The sequence below is a fragment of the Eptatretus burgeri genome, chromosome 7 (assembly GCF_056783735.1).
Source record: "Eptatretus burgeri isolate ZD-2024b chromosome 7, Ebu_testis_v1, whole genome shotgun sequence".
NCBI lineage: Eukaryota > Metazoa > Chordata > Myxini > Myxiniformes > Myxinidae > Eptatretus > Eptatretus burgeri.
This window is the reverse complement of record NC_140967.1, coordinates 45,699,676-45,725,639: the sequence shown is the minus strand read 5'-3', so window position 1 is coordinate 45,725,639 and position 25,964 is coordinate 45,699,676. Positions and strand designations below refer to the sequence as shown.

Genomic DNA, 25,964 nt, shown 5'->3' with positions numbered 1-25,964 from the left:
CACCCACACACCACCTCCAATTATTTATTTACCGAAAACGATTCTACGACCCACACACCACCTTTAATTATTTATTTATTTACCGAAAACGATTCCCCACCCACACACCACCTCCAATTATTTATTTATTTACCGAAAACGATTCCACGACCCACACACCACCTTTAATTATTTATTTATTTTTCAAAAATGATTCCACCACGCACACACCACCTCCAATTATTTATTTATTTACCGAAAATGATTCCACGACCCACATACCATCTTTAATTATTTATTTATTTACCGAAAACGATTCCCCACCCACACACCACCTCCAATTATTTATTTATTTAGCGAAAGCGATTCCCCACCCACACACCACCTCCAATTATTTATTTATTTACCGAAAACGATTCCACGGCCCACACACCACCTTTAATTATTTATTTACCGAAAATGATTCCACGACCCACACACCACCTTATTTATTTATTTATTTATTTACTGTAAACTATTCCCCACCCACACACCACCTCCAATTATTTATTTAGTCACCGAAAACAATTCCACGACCCACACACCGCCTCGAGTTATTTATTTATTTACCGTAAACGATTCCACGACACACACCACCTTATTTATTTACCGTAAACGATTCCACGACTCACACACGACCTCCAATTATTTATTTATTTACCGTAAACGATTCCCCACCCACACACCACCTCCAATTATTTATTTACCGAAAACGATTCTACGACCCACACACCACCTTTAATTATTTATTTATTTACCGAAAACGATTCCCCACCCACACACCACCTCCAATTATTTATTTATTTACCGAAAACGATTCCACGACCCACACACCACCTTTAATTATTTATTTATTTTTCAAAAATGATTCCACCACGCACACACCACCTCCAATTATTTATTTATTTACCGAAAACGATTCCACGGTCCACACACCACCTTTAATTATTTATTAACCGAAAATGATTCCACGACCCACACACCATCTTTAATTATTTATTTATTTACCGAAAACGATTCTCCACCCACACACCACCTCCAATTATTTATTTATTTACCGAAAACGATTCCACGGCCCACACACCTCCTTTAATTATTTATTTACCGAAAATGATTCCACGACCCACACACCACCTTATTTATTTATTTATTTACTGTAAACGATTCCCCACCCACACACCACCTCCAATTATTTATTTATTCACCGAAAACAATTCCACGACCCACACACCGCCTCGAGTTATTTATTTATTTATTTACCGTAAAAGATTCCACGACACACACCACCTTATTTATTTACCGTAAACGATTCCACGACTCACACACGACCTCCAATTATTTATTTATTTACCGTAAACGATTCCCCACCCACACACCACCTCCAATTATTTATTTATTCAACGTAAACGATTCCACGACTCACATACCACCTTATTTATTTATTTACCATAAATGATTCCACAACCCACACACTACCTCCAATTATTTATTTATTTATTTCCCGTAAACGATTCTACGATCCACACACCACCTCCAATTATTTATTTATTTACTGTAAACTATTCCCCACACACACACACCGCCTCCAATTATTTATTTATTTACCGCAAACGATTCCACGACACACACCATCTTATTTATTTACCGTAAACAATTCCACGACCCACACACTACCTCCAATTATTTATTTATTTACCGTAAACGATTCCCCAACCACACACCACCTCCAATTATTTATTTATTCAACGTAAACGATTTCACGACTCACACACCACCTTATTTATTTATTTACCGTAAATGATTCCACGACCCACACACTACCTCCAATTATTTATTTATTTATTTCCCGTAAACGATTCCACGGCCCACACACCACCTCCAATTATTTATTTATTAACTGTAAACTATTCCCCACACACACACACACACCGCCTCCAATTATTTATTTATTTACCGTAAACGATTCCACGACACACACCATCTTATTTATTTACCGTAAACAATTCCACGACCCACACACTACCTCCAATTATTTATTTATTTACCGTAAATGATTCCACGATCCACACACCACCTTTAATTATTTACCGTAAACAATTCCACGACCCACACACCACCTTCAATAATTGGATTCGCTATATATGCTAGATATCCCTTATTGTCGGGTTTTCCGTCTGTCTGTCTGTGTGTATGTGTGTCTGCAACGCGAGGCTCCACAGCACGAACCAGCAAACCGATTTCGATGAAACTTTGCCAACAGGTGCCATATGGTCTGGAAATGTGCGCGTTTGAATTTCGTTGCCGTTGCTGTGCAGCGGCCGAAAAACCGCGTAAAGTATTTTCAATATTTGTTCTTCAGTTTTGAATGTGGAGAAACGAGACTTTGGAATTAAACACTTCGAGATATTTAGAAAATTTTACTCGAGCCAATTTTTGATTGAGGTTTTATTTTTCAAATGGTAGTCCTTCAAAATTCGGGTGTCTATTTACCGTCATTTTTTATGAGGGGCTTAGGACGGTGGGTGGAGCTTAGGAAAAGTGGGCGTGGCTTATGAAAAATATTGTGTGGCTCAGAAGGTGTGGTCAAACAAGAGCATTGAGAGAAGTTTATCGGGTTTTCCGTGTGTGTGTGGTGTGTGTGGTGTGTGTGGTGTGTGTGGTGTGTGTGGTGTGTGTGGTGTGTGTGGTGTGTGTGGTGTGTGTGGTGTGTGTGGTGTGTGTGGTGTGTGTGGTGTGTGTGGTCTGTGTGTGTGTGTGTGTGTGTGTGTGTGTGTGTGTGTGTGTGTGTGTGTGTGTGTGTGTGTGTGTGTGTGGTGTCTGTGTGTGTGAGTGTGGTGTGTGTGGTGTGTGTGTGTGTGTGTGTGTGTGTGTGTGTGTGTGTGTGTGTGTGTGTGTGTGTGTGTATCTGCAACACGAGGCTCCACAGCACAAGCCAGCAAACCGATTATTTTTCAAATGGTCGTCCTTCAAAAATAAGGTGTCTATTTACCGTCATTTTTTATGAGGAGTGCCAGTTGGCAAAATACGCAATAGGAAAAATCTTGCCAGGCAGATGAACAATTGTATGTGAACCAATACGTCTTGGCAATGAATCTTCGTCGGTCGATCGGTCAGAATGAAAAGCATCGTATCCAGCGCTTCGATCCGAGCGAATCCCTCGTCGCCTACCGGCTTTGTCTCAATTTTATTTTCCCCGCCTGTGGATTTTTGCCGATATGGAAGGGGAAGGGCGATTTTCAAGATCTGGGGAAGTCCAGGGGCATTATGCTCCAAAGTCATGTAATGAAGGTGCTGCAGATGATTCCGTAAGTTATTAAGGAAGAGTGTGGCAATGGAGATTGGAGAAGAGCAGCAGGAGTTTAGAAAGGGTAGGTGGACGACGGATGGGATGTTCGCCCTGAGACAGCTGGTTGAGAAGAGGTTGAAGGTGCAAGGTGAGATTGCATTGGGATTTATGGATCTGGAGAAGGCCGACAACACTGTTCCAAGAGAGCTGGTGATGGTGACACTGAGATGGCTGGGAGTGCCGGAAGCAGAAGTCAGGTTGGTGGGAGGGATGTACAAGGGAATGAAGGGAAGAGTTTTGGTTGGTCCTGAGATGTCTGAGGAGTTCATTGTGAACATTAGTTTGAGGCAGCAAAGCTCTCTCATCCCACTCATGTATATCATGGTGATGGAGCTGGTAAGCAGGAAGGTGAGCTTGAGGAGTAGTAAGGGGAGGATGTTTTATGTGGACGATCTGGCTGTTGTGATGGACAGTGGGCAGGAGATACAGAAGGTACTTGGGGAGTGGAAGGAGGCATTTGAGAAGTATGGGCTGAAGATGAGTATGGAGAAGACAGAGTTGATGTGGTCAGGCAGCAGAGAAAAGAAATTAATATCAGGTTTGAGGGGAAGGAGATCAGGCAGGGAAATAGGTTTGAGTATCTGGGAGGAACAGTGACTGGGGATGGTAATTCTGAGGCAGAGGCACGGAGGGGATTCAGGTGGGTGCAAATGCATGGAGGAGGGTGGAGGGAGTAATGGCAGACAAAAAAATATCAAGAAAATTAAAAGGGAAAGTTCTGATGCGTGTAATGCTGGCCTACCTTTACGATCTGGAGATTGTGGCACTGACAGAGAAACAACAACAAGAGGCTGAAGATTTGCGAGAACAACTGGGTCAGGAGGATTGTGGGAATGAAGAAGATGGATAGGAGGAGGATGGATTAACTGAGGGAGGAGATTGGTGTGCAGATGAGCTTGAGGAGGAGATTGGTGAAATGCCGGCTGAGATGGGCTGGACAATTGATGCAGATGGGGGAAGAGAGAAAGGCAAAGAGAGCAGATAGTTTGAAGGAGCAAGGTATGAAGAAAAGAGGTAGACCATGGTTGAGAGGGGAAGATTGTGTGAGAAGGGATATCAGTAAGGTGGGGGTGGTTGTAGAGTGGAGAGAGTTGGCAGAGGACAGAGGAGGTGGAAGAGTATCATGGTCAAGGCAGGGCAGAAGCATGGTACCATCGGACCTCACCCCTTATAAAGGGAAGAGAGGAGAAGAAGAAGGAACCAACTTCTCCATTCGCTTCAATCTCATTCTTCCCTCCAGGTCTTCAAGACAACTGTTCACCACCATCTCAGATCATCCCCAATCCAAAACCATGACCATCTCAACCCTCGATAACCCCCCCCCCACCCAACACCCAAATCCCTACTCCTTCCAAATTTCCAGTTTTCCATCATGGAATTTTCCTTTTTTATCAATCTTGTCCACCTCAGGCATCCTTTCCTGCCTCCTATTCCTCCCCTCTCTCTCTCTTTCTATCGAGTGCAGCCTGTGGCTGCTGGTTGCATCATTGGTTGGGACGCGGCTATGCCACTGATGCAGTGTCCCCCTTACCAGTACACTGGTGCTCATTTTTGCCGACCTCAGAAGGATGACGGGCTGAGTCAACCTCCTGGTATATTTTAATTCAGCAGCCAACGGGGCTTGAACTCAGGACCCTAGGATCCCAAGCCCCCACCCTAACCATTAAGCCAACACCAGGCTATATTCTTCCCCACACCCATTGTTTGTCCAAGTCTCCCTCTATTCTGGCCTTCAACTCTACTGTTGGTATTCCCCCACTCTATCTCTACTGTTCCTTCTGCCCGTTACATCCTGATCCATTCATTGTATTAGTACGATCTCATCCATGAGCCTCGACTATGTGTTAAAAAAAGTCTCAGGCTCGTAATGGAGCTGCCTGCCACTCACACGTACATGGACATTCTGATGAAACAGACACGTAACACAGCCACTGAGCTTGTGGAAAGTGCCGTCACTTCCTGGAATACTGTGGGTACCAGTGATGTCACAACAATGGTGCCGCTTTTCTCACCGCACTCAGTGGGGCATTTCCTCAGGAGGGATTTCCTCCTCCCCATGAATGCCAACCAATGGGGTTGTCTGTGCTCTATCGTTTTAAATGCTGAGAGTCATGGGGCCAAAAACGACCCATAGCAGGATATTTTAAAAGGTTATGGACGGATGACACAACTTGGTGGATGAGTTGGGTTGGTGACAAGAACAAGCTGATTCTATTTTGGTTAAAGTCCAGATGCAGATCCGGCCCATCAGTGGGTTACAAAACATAGAGTGCTCCGCCTGGGGGAGGTATGCACTCTACCGAATGCCTGTTCTCGTTGTGTTGTATTCAAGCAGCAAACAATTTTTATAAAGCAAACTGGTCAATGCTACAAAAATGGATTATTCATATTGAACCACCACTTTGGTAAAACCCACTAATTTCGCAGAAGTTTGGCATGTCCTATTTAGGGGTCCAGGTCTCACCTTTGCCATCAACGTTAATGGACAGACGATGATCGGGTTGGTCATCGAGACGACTCGTATCCCATGCTGCGTCACCTTCCTCAGGAACAAACATCTGTCCCTCTTCATTGCATCTATTCATAACCTTCAGTGGCTGAAGCCAAATATTTTGACGAAGCCAAGAAAGTGCAAAAAGACAGCCTGAGAAGGGCAAACATTGTAAAAACAGATTAAAAGAATCAGAAATCCATGTTTGGTTAAATAAATAAATACAGCTTCACTTAACACTTGGTAATTATTATTTTTTTCTTGAATAAATATCTTGAAACGAAGATTTCAGTGTTTCTTTTGGGGTCTTTGTACGCTCGATTGCCCTTGCCCCCAAAAAGAACCAATGGGATTAAGTCATAGATCATGTGACCCGCTACATTTCCTTCAGAACGTTTTGCTTTTGGATTTGTGTTTATGTGTGGCCTACACATGCTTTATAGATAGAATCATTGTAATCACGTCATCGACTAAAAAAAAAAAAAAATAGATATATATATATATATTGAAGCGATTGAAAAACCTTAAAATAAATAAATAATTGAAGCAACAGAGCCAGAAACTGAAGGTAAGTTGCGTGTACTGTTGCTCCGGCACTTGTCCAGTTACGTTCAATCAGTGTTAATTAACCAGTTGTACATCACTCACACATGTACATTGTGAGGATAGTCCCATCCGGTACGGTAATAAGTCGCGCCCGTTGGTGTCGACAATTGTGTTCCATTTCGCTTTTAAAATGAGCGCATTTCTCATGACTACATCAATAACTGTATGGTTTTGTGACAGTTGACAAATCAATTGAGTAATAAATAAACAAGCAGTCATAAACTGGTACTTACGAAATCGTCAACTTGACCTCTGACCTTGTCTAATAAAAGCTGTCTCGAGAGAACGTAGCAACGCAAACCAGAAGTTTCTACGATGATTCTGTACCAAACCTCTCATAAAACATCCGATTTTTACCAGAATTTCGACAACCGAGTGTTAAGCATACTTAACCGTTACCAAAATTGAAGACAGGATTGAAATTGACTTTAAAACGAGCACGTAATGCCGTATGTTACAATCCCCCTCATTAGCATAATCTTCAGTTAAGCCTCAGACACGACACCCGACATAAATCTCATAAAACATCCGATTTTTACCAGAATTTCGACAACCAAGTGTTAAGCATACTTAACTGTCACCAAAAGTGAAAACAGAATTGTGATCCAAGTTAAAACGAACTCGTAACGTCAACTGAAGCAAAAATCTCCATTTCTCCATGCAATTATTTAATATTATTTTATCAAAGTCACAAAACCGTAATATTCGGCCATCCACCAACAATCTATATATTAATACTGAAGGACCAATTTTGTGCTCCTCCTCGCGGTCACGTCACGTTTTTCTCGGTCCTGTGACCTGGACTGAAAGAGACTTCATACCTGAAAGAGTGCATCGCACATATTGGCAATAGCCAAACTTCAACTCTGAAGCAGAATAAACACTTTTCGTTGAGACGGGGGCGAGGAGAGAAGAGGCGGGGGCGGGGGATGAAGAGACGGGAGCAGGGAGTGAAGAGGCGGGGGGCAAGGTAAGCAAATTGAAAGCGGGAAATGGGGGGAAATGGGGCGGGGGCTGGGGTGAATTAGGCGGGGTTGAGTGTGAGGGGGTGGACAGGGGGGCGGGGGCCCGGGGGCAAGTGGGGCGGGGAATCAAGAGCCGGGGGTCGGGGAGTGAAGAGGCGGGGCCGGGGTAAGCAAATTGAAGGTGGGAGGGGAATGGGGCAGGGGTGGGGGATGAGTAGGCGGGGGCAAGCATGCCCTGTCCAGTCCATGTCCCTCGAGTGTGGGTGAGCTGGTGAGGGTGGTTGAATGAACGGAATCCGTCTGTGATGGGGTTTCGGCTTGTCTTTACATAATCCGACGGCTTAGCGAGTCAGGCATGCGACGATAACCTTTATTGGGATAAAAAAATGACTTTTAAACACCATCTTTATCGAAAACACCGTCAGCGCGCACACGCAAAACCTTTACGTGACTCAATGCCGCGTCTGCTCGAACGCGCTGCACCACGTGACGAGCTGTGACGCGGCGAGTGAAATATTTTTATACAATCTTAAAACGTCTCCAAAACATCCGATTTTTACCAGAATTTCGACAACCGAGTTTTAAGCATCCCAAGCGATCGCAAAAACCGAAGACAAAATTGAAATCGAAGTTAAAACGGACTCGTAACGTCGACCGAAGCAAAAATACTCCATTTCTCCACATGAATTTATGGAATTATGTTTGACCTCACTGTGACCTTGACCTTTGACCAATTTTGACCAAAATCTAATCAGCGCTAGCCATCGCCCTTCTGAATCACGTGGTGTAATTTGACATTGGTAGCTTCTTCCGTTCTCGAGTTATCAGTGCCTACAAATAAACACACACACACACACACAAACACACAAACAGTGGACGGAAGTCATCAATATACTTACGAAATCTTAAGTAATAAATAGAATCTGGAATTCAAATTGCCCACGGCATATCGAACAGAGTTTGATGTGCTGAGCACAGTCGAGAAAAGTATAAAGCGTCCAATAATTAATTAATGAGACAATGGATGTGAAAATTGCAGTACCAATGCACAGTATGCATAAAACACGGTACAGACTGTGGCCCATGGCATGGCCATACGAGCGGAGAAACTCCGGCAGTACAAGCACAAGGAAACAACACAATGATACAAAGTAAAGGCTAAATGTTACAAATTCAAAAACCACAGTAAATAATTGTGGACGTTATCTTCGGCAAGGTCAGGGTACACCGATTCAGTATGGCCATTTAAACGCAGCCCTGTGGCAAAAAATACAATAAAAACAAACTAAAATGGGAAACCAGTACATTACATGCACGAGATTACTTACTGGCAAAAATTATTAAACAAACCAAAGGATCAGCGCCTCCCGCTGCCGAATCCAACACCCTTTTATAACTGTGAAAACTCAGACAACTCATCTCTCTGATATTTTTTCACAAACACCGGCAGGTCCCAGAGTCCAATATCATGAGCAAAGATCCTCCGCCGACAACCAAGGTTTTAATCGAAGCTTCTGCTTGCAAGTTAATTAATTAATTTTTAAAGTAAACCACGAAGCAAGTTTCAGACAATGTATACAGCAGACCAAAAGGTTAGCAAAGTATACCAATGAGAACAAAGCTGGATGATTACAGGCAAATGGGACAACAATAAGGACAGCTCCGTACCTAACGGAAATGATAAAATGTACAGCCAAGTGCAGCCAAAAGCTCGCGCAGATTATTAAACTAATTTTATCACCTGTTCAGCTTAACACAAGTCCATTGTACAAAACTTGTACTTCTGCACAATTGTGGAATTTTCGTACAAAGCGCACGATTCTAATTAAACCGGAGGCACACCTCAGGAAAAATGTCCTGTTTAACGAAACAGCTCTGACACGTGCAGTCTTACCGCGGTGGCAGGTGTTCAGTGATGGCAAACAGCGATGGGTGACATCATGGCGAAGCACCACCATCCAGGAAGGGATTCCAATCTATTCACGATAAGGGTATGAGGAGGCGAATTCTCTTCAGAAAGCATAATAATGCACTTTTAAAACCAAAGCAACACATCTGTTAGTGTCATAAACAAAGTACAACAGGTGTCACATGATCTATTGAAGGGTTATGTTGGTCTGCCCCTCTGGGAGAATATTCAAGACCTGAGTGCACATCCATCCATCAGGACCACACTCTGTGCAGAGCGTTGGTGCTACCCAAGCAGTCTACTTGGCTATTGGGTACAATCCTGGACGGATCGCCACTCCGACGCAGGATACCAGCAAGCTGGCACTCATTTTGCCAACCTCAGAAGGATGATAAGCAGAGTCAACCCCACCTGGTATTAATTCAACAGCCGAATGGGATTTGAACTCAGGATCCGAGGATCCCAAGCCCACCACCCTAACCATTAAGCAAACACCAGGCAGTGAGTGCACGTAGCCTGGATAAATCCCTAACAAAAGCCATTCTGTGGCTGAAACCAATGTTTTGAGCTGTTATCCATTTTTTATACACCCGAGTTGCATGCACTTGTGTATTTCTCTACATTGTGGTTGTTTCAACTTCTGTGGAACTACTACACTCATAACCGAGGTAGGTTTTGATAATATACCAAGTTGGGGGGGGGGTTAGGGGGAGACATAGAGTGATATATCATATAGGCCCTAACATGGGAGAGCGAAGGGAAGTAGACCCATCTCTTCCTCAAAACAAAAAGTCCAAAATAAAAGTCCTCGATAGCAGGAGCTGATCCAGATTATGTATTTGCAAAAGATACCAAAAAAAGAGAAACGGTAAAATTATAACACACACACACACACACACACACACACACACACACACACACACACACACACACACACACACACACACACACACACACAATGATAGACATGTACCCTAGCAATATATGTCAGCTAACATGTGCTGTGATATGTTCTCCAGTTTACCCGTGAATATCCGGCATTTGCACGTGCATACTGTGCAATGCGTGCACAAATTGACATTCACGTGTACCGAGTCACATGACAGTGCTACACAGGTACTGAGCAAATTGCAACGTGGCACGATTCGGTGAACCATCCCAGCTGTGAAAAACATTTTTATTGACGTCTAAATATCGTAAACATGATGCTACGCCTATCTGAAAATGAACGTCTCCGTTCTATTGGCATGCTCGAGACAGGAATGCCACAAAACGTCGTGGCTACGCATTTTGGTGTTCATCGGAACACCATATTCACCTTGGAGACGCCATAAAGTAATTGGCAGCATTCCAGACCATCCATGTTCTGGGCGACCACATGTGACATCACGTCATGTCGACAGGATTTCCTCCCCGATACAATGAGGAAGCACTGTTTGTTATTGCTTACAATGTGTAAGCATGTCCTGCTAGTATATAATAGAGATTATGACAAACAACTTAACGCCTTCCCTCCATCTAAAATTGCGTGTATCTAAAGATTTCAGAACACTTTTGGGATTTTTGCAGGAATGCCGAGTTAAGGATCTACATAATGGAGTCACAAAAGTGTTTTCAAAAACGTCTCCAAGACGTGGGCAAAGGCGGAGAAATAATCGATTCTCTGCCTGCTATCAAAAGCACTTTTTCTTGATCAAAAGTGGCCAAGTCACGGGAATGAGGGATACTCTGGAGGATCTACGGTCGTGGCTCCAACTCTCAGAAGAAGCCAAACTATCAAAATGAGATCAAAACCAAACAGACCAAGCAAACAGTGAGAGTACACATTGTGATGGAAATAAAATCCAGCGAAGTTTGAACTTGTTACAGAACTGTACCAATTTCACGGCCTGAAAGGAGTTTTCTCAGAGGACCACCAAGTGACAGCTCCAATGAATTCTTCAAAATTTGAATAGTCGGTCAAGAAAGAAATGGTAAACACAGTCGTGAACCTCGGATGTGCCACGGCCTCGGTTGTCCTGATGACCATCTCGCTGTGATCCTCTTGCGAGGAAGGTTGAGCAGTGAGACCTTTGCTGTTCTGATCGCAAAATTTACAACCTTTTTACACCTGTATGGCAACAGATCAATGAGATTGAAGCCAAACTGACCGTGAGATAGCAACCTCATGGGGTCATCCTATTTTGGAATTCCCTTTGACGAATAGGGTCGGGCAGAGCCCACTACGCATTGTGGACATTGTCAGCGATTTTGCGTTTCCCACAGTTTTCCTCCTAATCTTTGGGGTATCATGTACCATCTATTGAGGGAGCTTAACCTCCGCCATCTTCGAAGATGGATGGAGGTTACTGTTTTCACCCCTTTCTGTTTGTTTGTTTGTTTGTGAACAGTATTACGGAAAAACTCCTCGACGGATTTCGATGAAACTTGGTGGGGGGTTAGGTATGGTCCAAGGATCATACCATCAAATTTTGGACTTGGTCCCCCCCCCAAAAAAAAATTGAGAGAAAATTTTTTTTTTTTTGCATTTCTACATGTTTTAAGTGATTTCCACCCCCCCCAAAAAAATTGTTACCCCCCCCAAAAAAAATTGTTAGAGGAAAAATTTTTTTTATTGCATTTCTACATGTTTTAAGTGATTTCCACCCCCCCAAAAAAATTGTTACCCCCCCCAAAAAAATTGTTAGAGGAAAAATTTTTTTATTGCATTTCTACATGTTTTAAGTGATTTCCACCCCCCCCCCCAAAAAAATTGTTACCCCTCCCCCACCCCAAAAAAGAGAAATTTTTTTTTTTACATTTCTACATGTTTTAAGTGATTTCCAACCCCCCCGCCAAAAAAAATTGTTAGAGGAAAAATTTTTTTATTGCATTTCTACATGTTTTAAGTGATTTCCAACCCTCCCCCCCAAAAAAATTTACCCCCCACAAAAAAATTGACAATTTTTTTTTTGCATTTCTACATGTTTTAAGTGATTTCCAACTCCCCCCCCCCGCCAAAAAAAATTGTTACCCTCCCCACCCCAAAAAATAGAGAATTTTTATTTTTACATTTCTACATGTTTTAAGTGATTTCCCGCCCCCCCAAAAAAAATTGTTAGAGGAAAATTTTTTTTATTGCATTTCTACATGTTTTAAGTGATTTCCAACCCCCCCAAAAAAAATTTACCCCCACAAAAAAATTGAGAATTTTTTTTGCATTTCTACATGTTTTAAGTGATTTCCAACCCCCCCAAAAAAAATTGTTAGAGAAAAATTTTTTTATTGCATTTCTACATGTTTTAAGTGATTTCCAACCCCCCCCCCCCGCCAAAAAAATTGTTACCCCTCCCCACCCCAAAAAATAGAGAATTTTTTTTACATTTCTACGTTTTAAGTGATTTCCACCCCCCCCCCAAAAAAAAATTGTTAGAGGAAAAAATTTTTTTATTGCATTTCTACATGTTTTAAGTGATTTCCAACCCCCCCAAAAAAAGTTTGAGAAAATTTTTTTTGCATTTTTACATGTTTTAAGCGATTTCCAACCCCCCAAAAAGAATTTTTTTTGGCATTTCTACATGTTTTAAGTGATTTCCAACTCCCCCAAAAAAATGTTCGAGAAAAAAAATTTTTGCAACTTTTTTTTCAACAAAATTGATTTTTTTTTGCATTTTTACATGTTTTAATTGATTTCCAACCCCCCCCCCAAAAAAAGAATTTTTTTTTCATTTCTACATGTTTTAAGTGATTTCCAACCCCCCCAAAAAAATTGTTCGAGAAAAAAAAAATTTTGCAGCTTTTTTTTCAACAAAATTTCGATTTTTTTTTTTTTTGCGTTTTTACATGTTTTAAGTGATTTCCATCTGTCATTACCCCCCATAAGCACAAAATACAATTTTGCCAAATTGTGGTATTATTGACATCATGAAGGAAAGTAAAGATAAATAGGTTTGATCCTTGCTCCAATGAAGAGCAAACACCCAAAACATCAGCAATACTTTTCCCCCTTGGCAGTTAGCAGACCTTTGTCAACACCATGTTGAAGAAACTTATTTGATTTGTCTGCTCACACACAACAACAATGGCTTTGACAATGTCCATTATTCCCAAATAAAGATACTCATGTGTTTTACATGTCTCAACAGTAGTTACTCACATTGGCAGCAAGTTTAGAGATTGGAATTGCCAGCCTCGTGTGGGGCTGCTCTGTAAGCAAGTTCACAAACCTGGCCAAATAAAGAGAGACACATTGAAACATAAAGAAAATTGCAACAGCTTATAACATAAAAACCATGTTACACCATTTGATTACAAAGTAAAAACTGATCACGGACCTACCTGCTGTGGTGTAGCCTGCGGGCCTGCGGGGTAGGGCATGATGGTGGGGGAGTGGTCGACGTGATCATCGTGTCTGCCAGGGATATAAGGAGTGCGCGCCGCCTGAGGCGTTGTAGTGGGTGCCGTAGTCACCGCGGCTCGTGAGTGCATTAAGTACGTAATAAAGGAGAGCTGTGGGCAAAGTACGCCCGCACTCCTGTTGGTGCAACAAAGCCGGGCTCGACTGTTCCTCCGCTCGTGTCTGCCTTCTAAGCACCCCTACCACGACATTACAGTTGGCGACGAGGATGTTCGGATCGGCGTGTGCAGGGTGTTTGGGTTCGGAGTGGCAGCGAGTAACTCAGCGCACCCCGCGCGGTTTGAGGTTCCGGAGGAGTACGCATCGCGAAGAGCGTATCGCAGGTTCGCTCGCCGCGCGCGCAGGCTCCGGAGCCAGGAGGCTCGCCAGCGTGGCCAGCTCAGGCATGACAGGAAGTCGGGGCACGGCGCACGGACGCGTGCCCGCCTTCATCGGAGTCGACTTCGGTCACGTCGAGTGGACAACGGCCGCGCTCGGAGTTCGTTTAATTGAGGCACAACAAATCTGGGGAATGATTTCTGCAAGGTCACGGCTAAAGAACGAGGACACGCGGTTCAGCTCGGACACGGCGTTGGACGTCGCGCAAGCTCTGAGGAATGTCCGGGGTCTCGATGGTCGGTGCGCAGCAGATGATCCGGAGGTCAGCGCGATGTTCCAGGCGTGCACGGCCGCGCGCACGGTCTGCGGCGCGGGTCGTGGACGAGCGTTGCAATGCAATCACTCAGACGGCGGTCTGAGCACTCGGGGACGTCTACGGTGTGTGTGCCGAGAGTCATCGCCCATCATAACAGTCATAGATGGCGGTGTGCGAAGCGATCCTTCCGTCCCGGGTCGAGACCTACTGCCGATGGTAGACCTGCCTTCAATTGGTCCGGAGGTGACAAGATCAATGGCAGGGGAGGTTGAGATGACCGGGGCACTGATACTGCCCATGTTGAGCCTGGTTTTAGTTGGTCCGACGGTGACAGGACCGATGCCAGTGGAGGTCGAAGTGATCGGGGCACAGATCGGGTGTCGAGTTGAGTCCACTCGTGCTGCCCTCGCATCGCACACGTACACCGGCGAAGCGATTGCACCGCGTGCGGTGGCCGACGTCTCGGTGCTCTACCGGGGTCGAAGCGCCCTACTCTCAGTGTTTGTGGTGCGAGGGGAGGGGCCCGCCCTTTTGGGTCGGGACTGGTTGACGCACCTCGAGCTGGATCTCCAGTTCGTACCTCCAGGTGCGCCGGTGCTTCCTTCGTTGCTTCCTTCGTTGCTTCCTTCGAGACCCGAGGGCGAGGCTCTGGCGGCAGGAGCCGCATCGATGCAACGGGAGCGGCCGTTCGTTGCTGCCTGCAACGGTGATGTGCGGTTTGGGAGCAACGGGAGCCGTGCCAGCTCTCGCGCTGAGCTCTCGCGTTTCGGCTGCGCTCATGAGGCAATGTGCGCCTGTGTTGTTCGGACAGTTTCAACGGGGAGTTGCGGCGAGCCCGTCGCGTTCAAGAAAGTCACAGTTCGCAACATCGAGACGACAACCAAGAGACGGACACGTGATGTGGTTTATGGGTTGCTGTTCATTGCGTATTTGTTTTTCATTGCTCGAGTGATGCGGTTTAACGTTGTTGAAATAAATGCCGACAGTTCCTGTGTGGGAGTGGGTTTGGCTGAGATCAATCGATGGGATTTGCATTATGATCAATATGATGTGGAGGCTTTGGGAGCGATGGTGGCAAATAAAGAGGTTTTGTTGGCCTCCCATTGCCCCGGGCCGCGGGTGGTTGCTTTGTCATGTGCAGGGATTTTATCGAAAGAACGCGCTGTACGGAAAAAGGAGTTTGCCATTGTACCAACGATGTTCTTATTGCTCGGTGGCGGGCCTGTGGTTGAAGTGTGGTTTGAATGGAGTTGCTACCGTCTAACTGCCGTGTGGGTCTCGGAGATCGACTCGGAGCCAGGGCTGGTGCGCTGTTCAGCGTTACCCCCACCTCTGGTTTCGGCAAGGTCAGACGTGCCTGGCGCCTGGGACGCGGCTCTCTGTTTTCGCTCAAGGCCGTTTGGACATGCGTTGGAATCTCAACTGATTGTGGTGCGTGGGTTGTTATGGGGCATTGGTTGCGTTCAGCCAACGGCGCTGTTCAGCGCCCCCACCCAAGGTCAGTCGGGTCTGGCGTTGGCGCCACGGCTTCCAGACAGCGAGCTTCCAGCCTCGGAATGTTTATCTGCTTCAGGTCTGGCTGGGGGAGATGTGCCGCCTTGTCGGCCGGAGGCGTTTGATGGTGCCGGGGGAGGTTTGCTCGGGAGGTCGCCGCGACCTCGCTGGAGGGCATGTAAGCATGAGCCGCCTGGGGGTGCTTTTGCTGCGTAGTGCTGCTGTGCTTTTCGCCTTGCTGCTTCATATCGGTAACGCGGTCAGGGTTTCGTAGGTTCATTGTGCAACTCAGTCTTCGGAACCTGGCCGTTGCAGCTCCACTCGCTCGCATCGACATGTTATATGATGTGATGTGCTTTATACTATGCTGTTTCTTTTTTGTACCTTGTCTGCTTTTATACCGTGGTATTTCGTGCTGCTTATGCTTCTTATGATGATGATCATTCAATAATCATAGTTTTAGGAGGGAGGAGTGTGGTGTAGCCTGCGGGCCTGCGGGGCAGGGCATGATGGTGGGGGAGTGGTCGACGTGATCATCGTGTCTGCCAGGGATATAAGGAGTGCGCGCCGCCTGAGGCGTTGTAGTGGGTGCCGTAGTCGCCGCGGCTCGTGAGTGCATTAAGTACGTAATAAAGGAGAGCTGTGGGCAAAGTACGCCCGCACTCCTGTTGGTGCAACAAAGCCGGGCTCGACTGTTCCTCCGCTCGTGTCTGCCTTCTAAGCACCCCTACCATGACATTACACCTGCATTATGAAGCTGGTCTGTGCACGTGTCTTAAAAGAAAACAACTTTTTAATTATACGACTGCAGACTTAACGTGATCAGCCAAGTGGGGGAGTGGATGAAAGTCTTGTTGCGTTGCCCTCTTCGGTGTGGCTTTGATTCCTATGGCTGCTCATGGTGGAAATTCCCATTACCTGCGGCGTGGCAGCCTGTTCAGGATTGGTCGATATGCCAAGGAAACTTTTGTAGAGTATGGGCATCAACCACCTACTCAATGTAACCACATTCAGAGTGTAAATTGTTATCGAAGAGTATTCTGGGAGTTCAAGCTCAAGAGCACCAAGAAGCATGTCATGTATTTTTTTGATTTTGATGACCCATGCTCTTTAGAGTGTTGGTGCTGTCGAAGCAGTTTCTTGGCAAGGTTGACACTGGGTGGTTCGCCATTGCCTTCCCAATGTTTGTCCGTGCTCTATCCTTTTAAATGTTGAGCATCAAGCAAGGAAGCAGCATGTACCATTATTATTATTATTATTTTTAAACGTATCTGGTAGGATTCGGCTAGGGTTCGAATCATTACGTCCTAGACCCAGAGGGGGTGCCTAAATCATCACACCAACGAGACTCATCCTCATATTATCCGATGTACTGTATTCGCGAATTGTGCATTTTTACATGTTGAGTACGTATCACGAGTACATTTTAAAGTTCCCATATTTACAAGCTAAAGGCCCGGTCACACCTTGACGTTTTAGCCAGCGATGGCAACGTATTAAAATGTATGTAAAACGCATGCTTACGTTGAACTTTTGATGTTTTTTTTTTAAAGATTCGGACATATTCATAGCGACTTGGTCTTATGTATAACGCATTAGTAATGGACACAGAACGTTTCGTTGTGTTATAGATAACTTATACCAACGAATGCTGAACCTGTTGTCGGCCTACACAACCGATGCCCAACGATAGTCTAACTTAGGCATAGCGCGTTGCACGCATCGCCGACGATGTCGTGACGTAGCCTATTAAAAGGCTGACGCACAACGATTCGAATCATAACTGCCGTAGAAAAGGAAGTGTCAACATCGCGGTCACACCTTGGCGATCTTGCCAGCGTATGCCGACCTAAGAAAAATGTGTCTAAAACGTTGGGGCACGTCAAATACGGTATGAGTAAGTTTGGTATACGTGAGTAGAACGCTAAAGTACGCTATCATATGTCATAGTAAGTAGAGTACGTCAAGAAATTTTAAACATGTTCAAAATTTTACGACGTACTTGGCGTATGACACACGTTCCGCATGCGATGGGGATAAGTTTTACACACGATATGCGGACGCTTACACACGTCCACAAAGGCTACTTATAAGCTACTCATAAGTCGAAACACGTCGCGGTAATGTCTTTTTTACGCAAAACGTATGTCTAACTTATGTTTGACGTGCTTTGAACCAATTCTTTACGTAGTCCCAACACACATTGACGTATGTCGACGTATTCCAATGACGTCTTCCAGTCGACAAAAAAAAGAAATGAACGCGTTTCTAACTTATAACTGCCATATAAAGACGTGTTCCCAGCGGTTTTGGGAATTGGTATATAAAAATGCTGCTCATAAAAGGGGAACCCAACAGTGTTTGAGTCCTTTTTGAGTCGATGTCCATATCAGCAGTAACAGTATCAGTATCAGTATTAGTATTAGTAGTAGTAGTTTGTTCATGTTGGCAGTAGTAGGTGAGTGTGAGGGGAGGATGTGGGTTATGATGGATCGTCCTTGCGTCCGCGTGTCCACAGGTAGAAGACATCTTTTCACCATTGTTCGAAGTTCTTCGCGGCTAATTTTTTATGGGGCTTTTTCAACAATGAGCTATGGCTTGTTTTTACGATTTAGGTCTATTCATAACGGGTTGGACAAATGCACAATGAACTAATAATGTGCATAGAACGCTTCGATAACTTATAGATACGGTATACCAATGAATAATTATCGTGTAGCCGACGTTCACAAACTATGCCCAACGATAGCCTAACTTATCCATATCGTGCGGCAGTTTATCTTTGCCGGTGACGTGGGGTTTGCTATTCATAGGCTGCCACTCAACGATTTAAATGGCTGCATCTCCACTATTGAAAGTAGACACTTGCGCTCAACAATTGGATTTTTTTTTTTTTTACACTCAACGACTTTTAAACGGTACCACTCAGCTATTTTCAATGTTTACAATGAACGATTTAAATTGCTGTCACTCGCCTTTGTTTTTTGACGCTGGCGCTCGGAAATTTTAATCGTTTCTATTGAACGTGCTAAATCGCTTAAACCCCACTATTGAAAGTAGACGCTTGCGCTCAACAATTGGATTTTTTTTTACACTCAACGCCTTTTAAACGGTACCACTCAGCTATTTTCATTGTTTACAATAAACGATTTAAATTGCTGTCACTCGCTTTTGTTTTTTGACGCTGGTGCTCAGAAATTTTAATCGTTTCTATTGAACGTGCTAAATCGCTCAAACTCCACTATTGAAAGTAGACGCTTGCGCTCAACAATTGGATTTTTTTTACACTCAACGACTTTTAAACGGTACCACTCAACTATTTTCATTGTTTACAATGAACGATTTAAATTGCTGTCACTCGCCTTTGTTTTTGACGCTGGGGTTTGGAAATTTGAAGCGTTCCTTCTGAACGTGTTAAAACGCTCAAACTCGACTATTTTAAATAGACGCTGCCGATGGACAATTGGAATCATAGCCAAGCTAGACATCGAAGTGTGAACATCCTCGTCATGCCGAAGAAAAGTTTGAAGAATGCTGCAAATAAGTGTCCTGGCCGTGGCCGCTGACGCAAGGACGATCCATTATACAGACGTCTTTCAGCCTATGAGTAACTTAAAAGTAACGTCTGTCGACGTGTGGCAACGATCGCGTAACGTGCCAACAACACGTTAATCATAGGTTAGAAATAGGTTTCGGGTACGCTAAACATTACATTGGCGTGTCTCAACTTATGATTAACTTACAAGTAGCATGTGTTGACGTCTGTCAACGATCGCAGACCGTGCATACAACTTGTGACCAGCGTAGCGGAACGTGTGAGTCATACGCCGGCATACGTCGTGAAATTTCAAGCATGAAAAAAATTTGAGGACAACCGAAAAGTTCAACGTTTAAAGCCAACGTACAACGACGTATGGCAGTGTTTTTCAGCGTGCTCTCAATGTTATCAAAACTTACCCATAACGTATTCAACGTGTGCTAGCGTTTTAGAAAAAATTTTCAAAAATCGGCATACGTTGGCTAAAACGTCAAGGTGTGACTGGGCCTTAAGCATCAAGTACCTTGTATTGCAATACATGACAATGCACAAACTTATCATGCAATATTAATATTCTGGACTGTATGTAGTACTTAAACACGGTTTCTTTTTCCTCTTGTTCTGAACAATGCCTATTCGTGAAAGAAAAATGTTTTTTCCTTTTATTCTTCAATTCCACACATTGCTCATTTTCCTTCCTGAGATACGTGAAGTAAAAAAAAAAAAACAACAAAAACAACGAAAAAAAATACACCAAAGTTTATCATAATAATCAGAATAATTAAAGGACCGTAGTTCATGTAACCATGTTCGCTAGTCGGAGAGCTGACCACTTCAATACGGGTTTTACTGAAATAATCAAGCACAGGTCGTCGTTGAAAATACTATGTCCGCACCTACCTGACAATTGCAGTCCCATAAGCAAGCACCAGCTGTTCTTGCTCAATCCCAGCAGCCTCCATTTCCTGGCACTGCAGAAACATCTTGGTGCATGACACAGACAGTGGCAAGTCTTTACCCCACCTGCAAACCAGTCGGTGGAATCATTTGAGGCGTCACTATGAACCTACACGTTCTGATCTCTGCTCGGCAAGTGGTACTCATATCCTGAAATACATCATATCCTGAATACATCATATCCTGAAATTTGCAAAAATTTACCCATGACCAGTGGGTTGTTGTTATTTTTTATTTTTTTTCCAGACACGAGTGCATTAGAATTATAGCTTAATGGAGAAGAGCTTCAATATCACACGCTGTCACTTCCACAAGCATGCAGCTTGTGAGATTTTAATATCAGGATGAGACGATGTAGAAAACCAATGATCTATACACAGCATGTTCATACTGTAACAAAAATGAAAGGCTAAAATGTGGATTGAACTGTTTTGCGTTCATCATAATCTGACCACTTAGCTAACAATGCTGTGGCTCAAAGATCAAATCCCATATACTGTGTTGGTTCGTAAACTGTATATGAACGTTCTAGTGCTGAATGTAATAAAGTACATGCACAAGTTTAGCCATGAGCCTTAACCCGGGGAGACAATACAACGAATAAGATAAGAGTATGTTCAACCATCAGCACCTTAGGGTAATGTGAAAAACGAAATATATGTATACTTACCCATTCATCTATCGAAATATATGTATACTTACCCATCCCTCAATTTATGGATTATATATCTTTTTCTTCTTTCGGCTGCTTCCGTTAGGGGTCGCCACAGTGGATCATCAGTCTCCATTTCGCTCTATCCTCCACATCTTCCATTGACACTCCAACCGCCCGCATGTCCGCCCTCACCGCATCCATGAACCTCTTCTTTGACCTTCCTCTTCTCCTTCTACCTGGCGACTCCATCCTCAGCATCCTTCTCCCGATATACTCCACTTCCCTCCTGTGCACATGTTCAAACCATCTCAATCTCGCCTCTCTCACTTTGTCTCCAAACCGTCCTACCTGCGCTGTCCCTCTAATATACTCATTCCTTATCCTGTCCATCCTCGTCACTCCCAACGAGAATCACAGCATCTTTAACTTTGCCACCTCCAGCTCCGCTTCCTGTCTTTTTGTTAGTGCCACCGCCTCCAAACCATACAACATAGCTGGTCTCACTACCGTCTTGTATACTTTCCCCTTCACTCTTGCAGCTACCCTTCTGTCACAAATCACTCCTGCAACTCTTCTCCACCCACTCCATCCTGCCTGCACTCTCTTTTTCACTTCTCTCCCACACTCTCCGTTACTTTGGACAGTTGATCCCAAGTATTTAAACCCATCCACCTTACCCACTTCAACTCCTTGCAACCGCACAATACCACCACCCTCCCTCTCATTTACGCACATGTACTCCGTCATACTCCTACTAACATTCCCCTTCTCTCCAGTGCGTACCTCCACCTCTCAAGGCTCGCCTCAGTCTGCTTCCTACTCTCCCTACAGATCATGATGTCATCCGCGAACATCATAGTCCATGGAGACTCCAGTCTGATCTCGTCCGTTAATCTGTCCATCACCATGGCAAACAGGAAAGGGCTCAGAGTCGATCCTTGGTGCAATCCCACTTTTACCTTAAACCGGTCCATCATTCCTACCGCACACCTCACCGCTGTCACACTGTCCTCATACATATCCTGCACCACCCTCACATACTTCTCCACCACTCCTGACTTCCTCATACAATACCACAACTCCTCTCTTGGCACCCTATCATAAGCTTTCTCTAAATCCACAAACACACAATGTAACTCTTTCTGGCCTTCCCTATCCTTCTCCATCAACATTCTCAAAGCAAACATCGCATCAGTGGTGCTCTTTCCTGGCATAAACCCAAATTGCTGCTCACAGATCGTCACCTCTCCTCTCAACCGAGCTTCCACTACTCTTTCCCACAACTTCATGGTATGGCTTAACAACTTTATCCCTCTGTAATTTCCACAGCTCTGCACATCACCCTTATTCTTGAAAATTGGAACCAGTACACTTAATCTCCACTCCTCCGGCATCCTCTCACTTTCCAAGATTTTATTAAACAATATGGTTAACAACCCCACTGCCATCTCTCCGAAGCACTTCCATGCCTCCACTGGTATACCATCTGGGCCAACTGCCTTTCCACTCTTCATCCTCTTCATAGCAGTCCTCACTTCATCCTTACTGATCCACCCCACTTCCAGATTCACTATCTTCACCTCTTCCAACCTTCTCTCTCTCTCATTTTCTTCATTCATCAGCTCCTCAAAGTACTCCATCCACCTTCTCAACACACTCTCCTCGCTCATCAGCACATTCCCATTTGCGTCCTTTATCATCCAAACCTGCAGCACATCCTTCGCAGCTCGGTCTCTCTGTCTTGCCAATCGGTACAAATCCTTTTCCCCTTCTTTTGTATCCAACTTCTCATACAGCTCGTCATATGCCTTTTCCTTGGCCTTTGCCACCTCTCTCTTTGCCTTGCGCCACCACTCCTTGTACTCCTGCCGACTTTCTTCATCTCTCTGACTATCCCACTTCTTTTTCGCCAACCCCTTCTTCCTTATACTTTCCTGTACTTCCTTGTTCCACCACCAAGTCTCCTTATCTTCCTTCCTCTGTCCAGATGTCACACCAAGTACCTTCCTAGGTATCTCCCTCACCACTTCTGCTATAGCTGCCCAATCATCCCACCCATCACTTGTCTCGCCTCCTCCCTAAATTCCACGCAACAGTCTTCCTCCTTCAGCTTCCACCATCTATCTGGTCCTTGGTTCAGCCCTCGCTCTCTTCCTCAACCTCACCTCCAAAATCATCCTACAGACCACCAATCGATGCTGTCGAGCTACACTCTCCCCTGCCACAACCTTACAGTCTCTAATCTCTTTCAGGTTGCATCTCCTACTTAAGATGTAATCCACCTGTGTGCACTTTCCTCCACTCTTGTATGTCACCCTGTGTTCCTCCTTCTTCTTGAAATACGTGTTTACCACTGCCATTTCCATTCTTTTTGCAAACTCTACCACCATTTGCCCTTCCACATTTCTCTTGTTGAGACCGTACCTACCCATCACCTCCTCATCCTCTTTATTCCCTTCCCCAACATGTCCATTGAAATCTGCTCCAATCACCACTCTTTCATCCTTGGATACACTCTCCACCACTTCATCTAACTCACTCCAGAAATCTTCTTTATACTCCATCTCACACCCCATATGTGGGGCACATGCACTGATGACATTCATCATCACCCCTTCAATTTCCAACTTCACACTCATCACTCGGTCAGACACTCTCCTCACCTCCAACACCCTCTTGACATGATCTTCCTTCAGGATTACCCCAACACCATTTCTCCTCCCATCCACACCATGGTAGAACAGTTTGAAACCACCTCCAATGCTCCGAGCCTGACTCCCCATCCACTTGGTCTCTTGTACACACAGTATGTCCACCTTTCTCCTCACCATCATATCAGCCAACTCTCGCCCTTTGCCAGTCAGCGTCCCAACATTCAGAGTTCCAACTCTCACCTGCACACTTCTACCCTTCCCCTCTCCCACTGCCTCTGGACCCACCTTCCCAGTCTCCTTCTCCTCCTTCACCCAGCAGTAGCACAATTTCCACCGGTAGCCTGCTGACCAACGGTACCGGTGACGGTCATTGGTAACCCGGGCCTCGACTGATCCGGTATGGAAATCCGTTTTATTGTCCGCACAATGATTTGGCATAGGTTTTTAAGCCGGATGCCCTTCCTGACGCAACCCTGGTCGCCTCATACGACACACAGGGATATGGTACACCTATTCTAACTGGGGCATACACCGGGCCCAGTACACTGGTACTCATTTCGCCGACCTCGGAAGGATGATGGGCTGAGTGAACCCCCTGGTGTTTATTAATTCAGTGGCCCAACGGGGCTTGAACTCAGGACCTTTTGGGTCCCAAGCCACTGCCCTAACCACTGCGCCAACACCAGGTATTTCTGTATTATATATGTTCTTGAAAAAAAAATATTGGACAGAAAGCAAATTCCACATAATGAAACCACATTTTCCCATTGACTTGCATTATATTGTTGCAATCACCAGACGAAGCCTGGTGTTAGTTTAACGGTAAGGGTGGCTGGCTTCAGATCTTAAGCTCTTGCGTTTGAGGCCCTGTCGTTCGGTTAAATAACACCAGGTGGGTTGACTCTGCTCATCACCTGTCCAAGGTCGGCAAAATGAGTACCAGTTTACTGGAAACAGGGGGCACTGCATCAGCGGCAAAGCCACACTCCCCAGCAATGATGCAACCAGCAGCCGCAGGCTGCATACAAAACAATAAATAATTGCCCGACTTGTCCCAGTTGCCCGGTCTGAATCCCGATGAACCACAATCGAAGCAATCGTGCCGGCCAACTGATTTTGGGACTCTGAACAGGGACGTGGGCCTGTTTGGCGTGTTACCGTGCTCAGGTGGAATTACTGAGCCAGTCGGGAGATGTGTTGAGAAGTACCGTGTACCCGGTTGTCCAGATTAGTAACCGGAACGGTGGTCACCCAGACATAGGTAGGCTTCGGGTGAAGCACTAATCGCCACAATCCCAAATTGGCACATGTCCGCTTTTATTCCTGAGGTGACCATTCGTTTCCTGCCACTTGCTGGTGCACAAGATCAATTGAGGAGATTTTTCCAAACCTCAAGTAATAAACATCAAACCACGTCATCGATTGTCTGCTCTGCTCCTTTTATCATTTACTCATGATCTTGTATTGTATGTGCGGCGCGAGCGGGTGTGCGCTTCTTGTTACCTCCGCCACCGAAGATGAACAGAGGTTGTTTTCACCCATGTCTGTTTGGTTATCTGTTTGTCTGTCTGTCTGTCTGCTTGTTTGTGTGTTTCTGGGGCAGGAACATGACTGGGTTTGTGTCCGGTTCGGATGTGGTGACGTGTGGATTGCACGATTGGTGGTGTTTCTGTTGGGTGCTGTGCATGTGTGGGTGCGGTGTTGGGGACCGCGTGATGTTTTTGCTCACTTTATCCAGTTGCTTGTATCATCCGGTTTTTTTTGCGATTTGTATCAGAGGTGTGTATTGTGTGCATGTCCACAGGTCTCCCCAGTTGGATCACTCTCTCGGGTCTTGATGTGCCATGCCTCGAGCATCAATCTGTTGTTTGTTGGGCGTCGTGTCTTGGGTACGGGTCCAATCAAAGTGAAATTTGTGACCAGATTGCAGGCAATGATGCACTATGGCTGAGTGTCACCTTTCCAAGCCTAATTACTCAGTCATGGACATGTGTTGAACACACACACCACACACTTATGTCAGACGTTTATGAATGAAATAACTAGTCATGTTACCCATTATGGCAGTTCGTACAACAATATATAATGGAGTATATATTCAGGTTATTGCAATGTTGGTTTTATTTTTAAAAAGTTATCTGTGCATAGATAGATATTGTAGTGTAGAAGTGTCGAGTGATTAGTAGCCCAGGATTAAACTGACCTGCTGATCCAAGCACCGATACGGCCCAAAGCGAAGTCCCTTGCCTGGCTAACCTCGAAACCATCCCTCGATGCTTGCAGCAATGCGTCCACCACTGC

At 44.9% G+C, this 25,964-nt stretch overlaps 1 protein-coding gene across 6 annotated transcripts in view; it reads right to left on the bottom strand.

Moving 5' to 3' along the window:
• The window catches only part of LOC147023162 (ribosomal biogenesis protein LAS1L-like), a 54,057-nt gene that overhangs the window by 26,034 nt on the left and 2,059 nt on the right, over positions 1–25,964 (bottom strand). For all 6 annotated transcript variants that reach the window (XR_015060055.1, XR_015060056.1, XR_015060057.1 and 3 more), the window contains exons 2-6: positions 25,867–25,964; positions 20,298–20,420; positions 13,471–13,540; positions 9,321–9,402; positions 5,829–6,008 (exon numbers count right to left, since the gene is read on the bottom strand). The exon at positions 25,867–25,964 is cut by the window's right edge and continues 51 nt beyond it. Coding sequence is in view for 3 of the 6 variants with exons in the window: in XM_085888313.1 (XP_085744439.1) it covers positions 5,829–6,008; positions 9,321–9,402; positions 13,471–13,540; positions 20,298–20,420; positions 25,867–25,964 (553 nt within the window). In the remaining 3 variants the exon portion in view is untranslated. The remainder of the gene's footprint in view (positions 1–5,828; positions 6,009–9,320; positions 9,403–13,470; positions 13,541–20,297; positions 20,421–25,866) is intronic.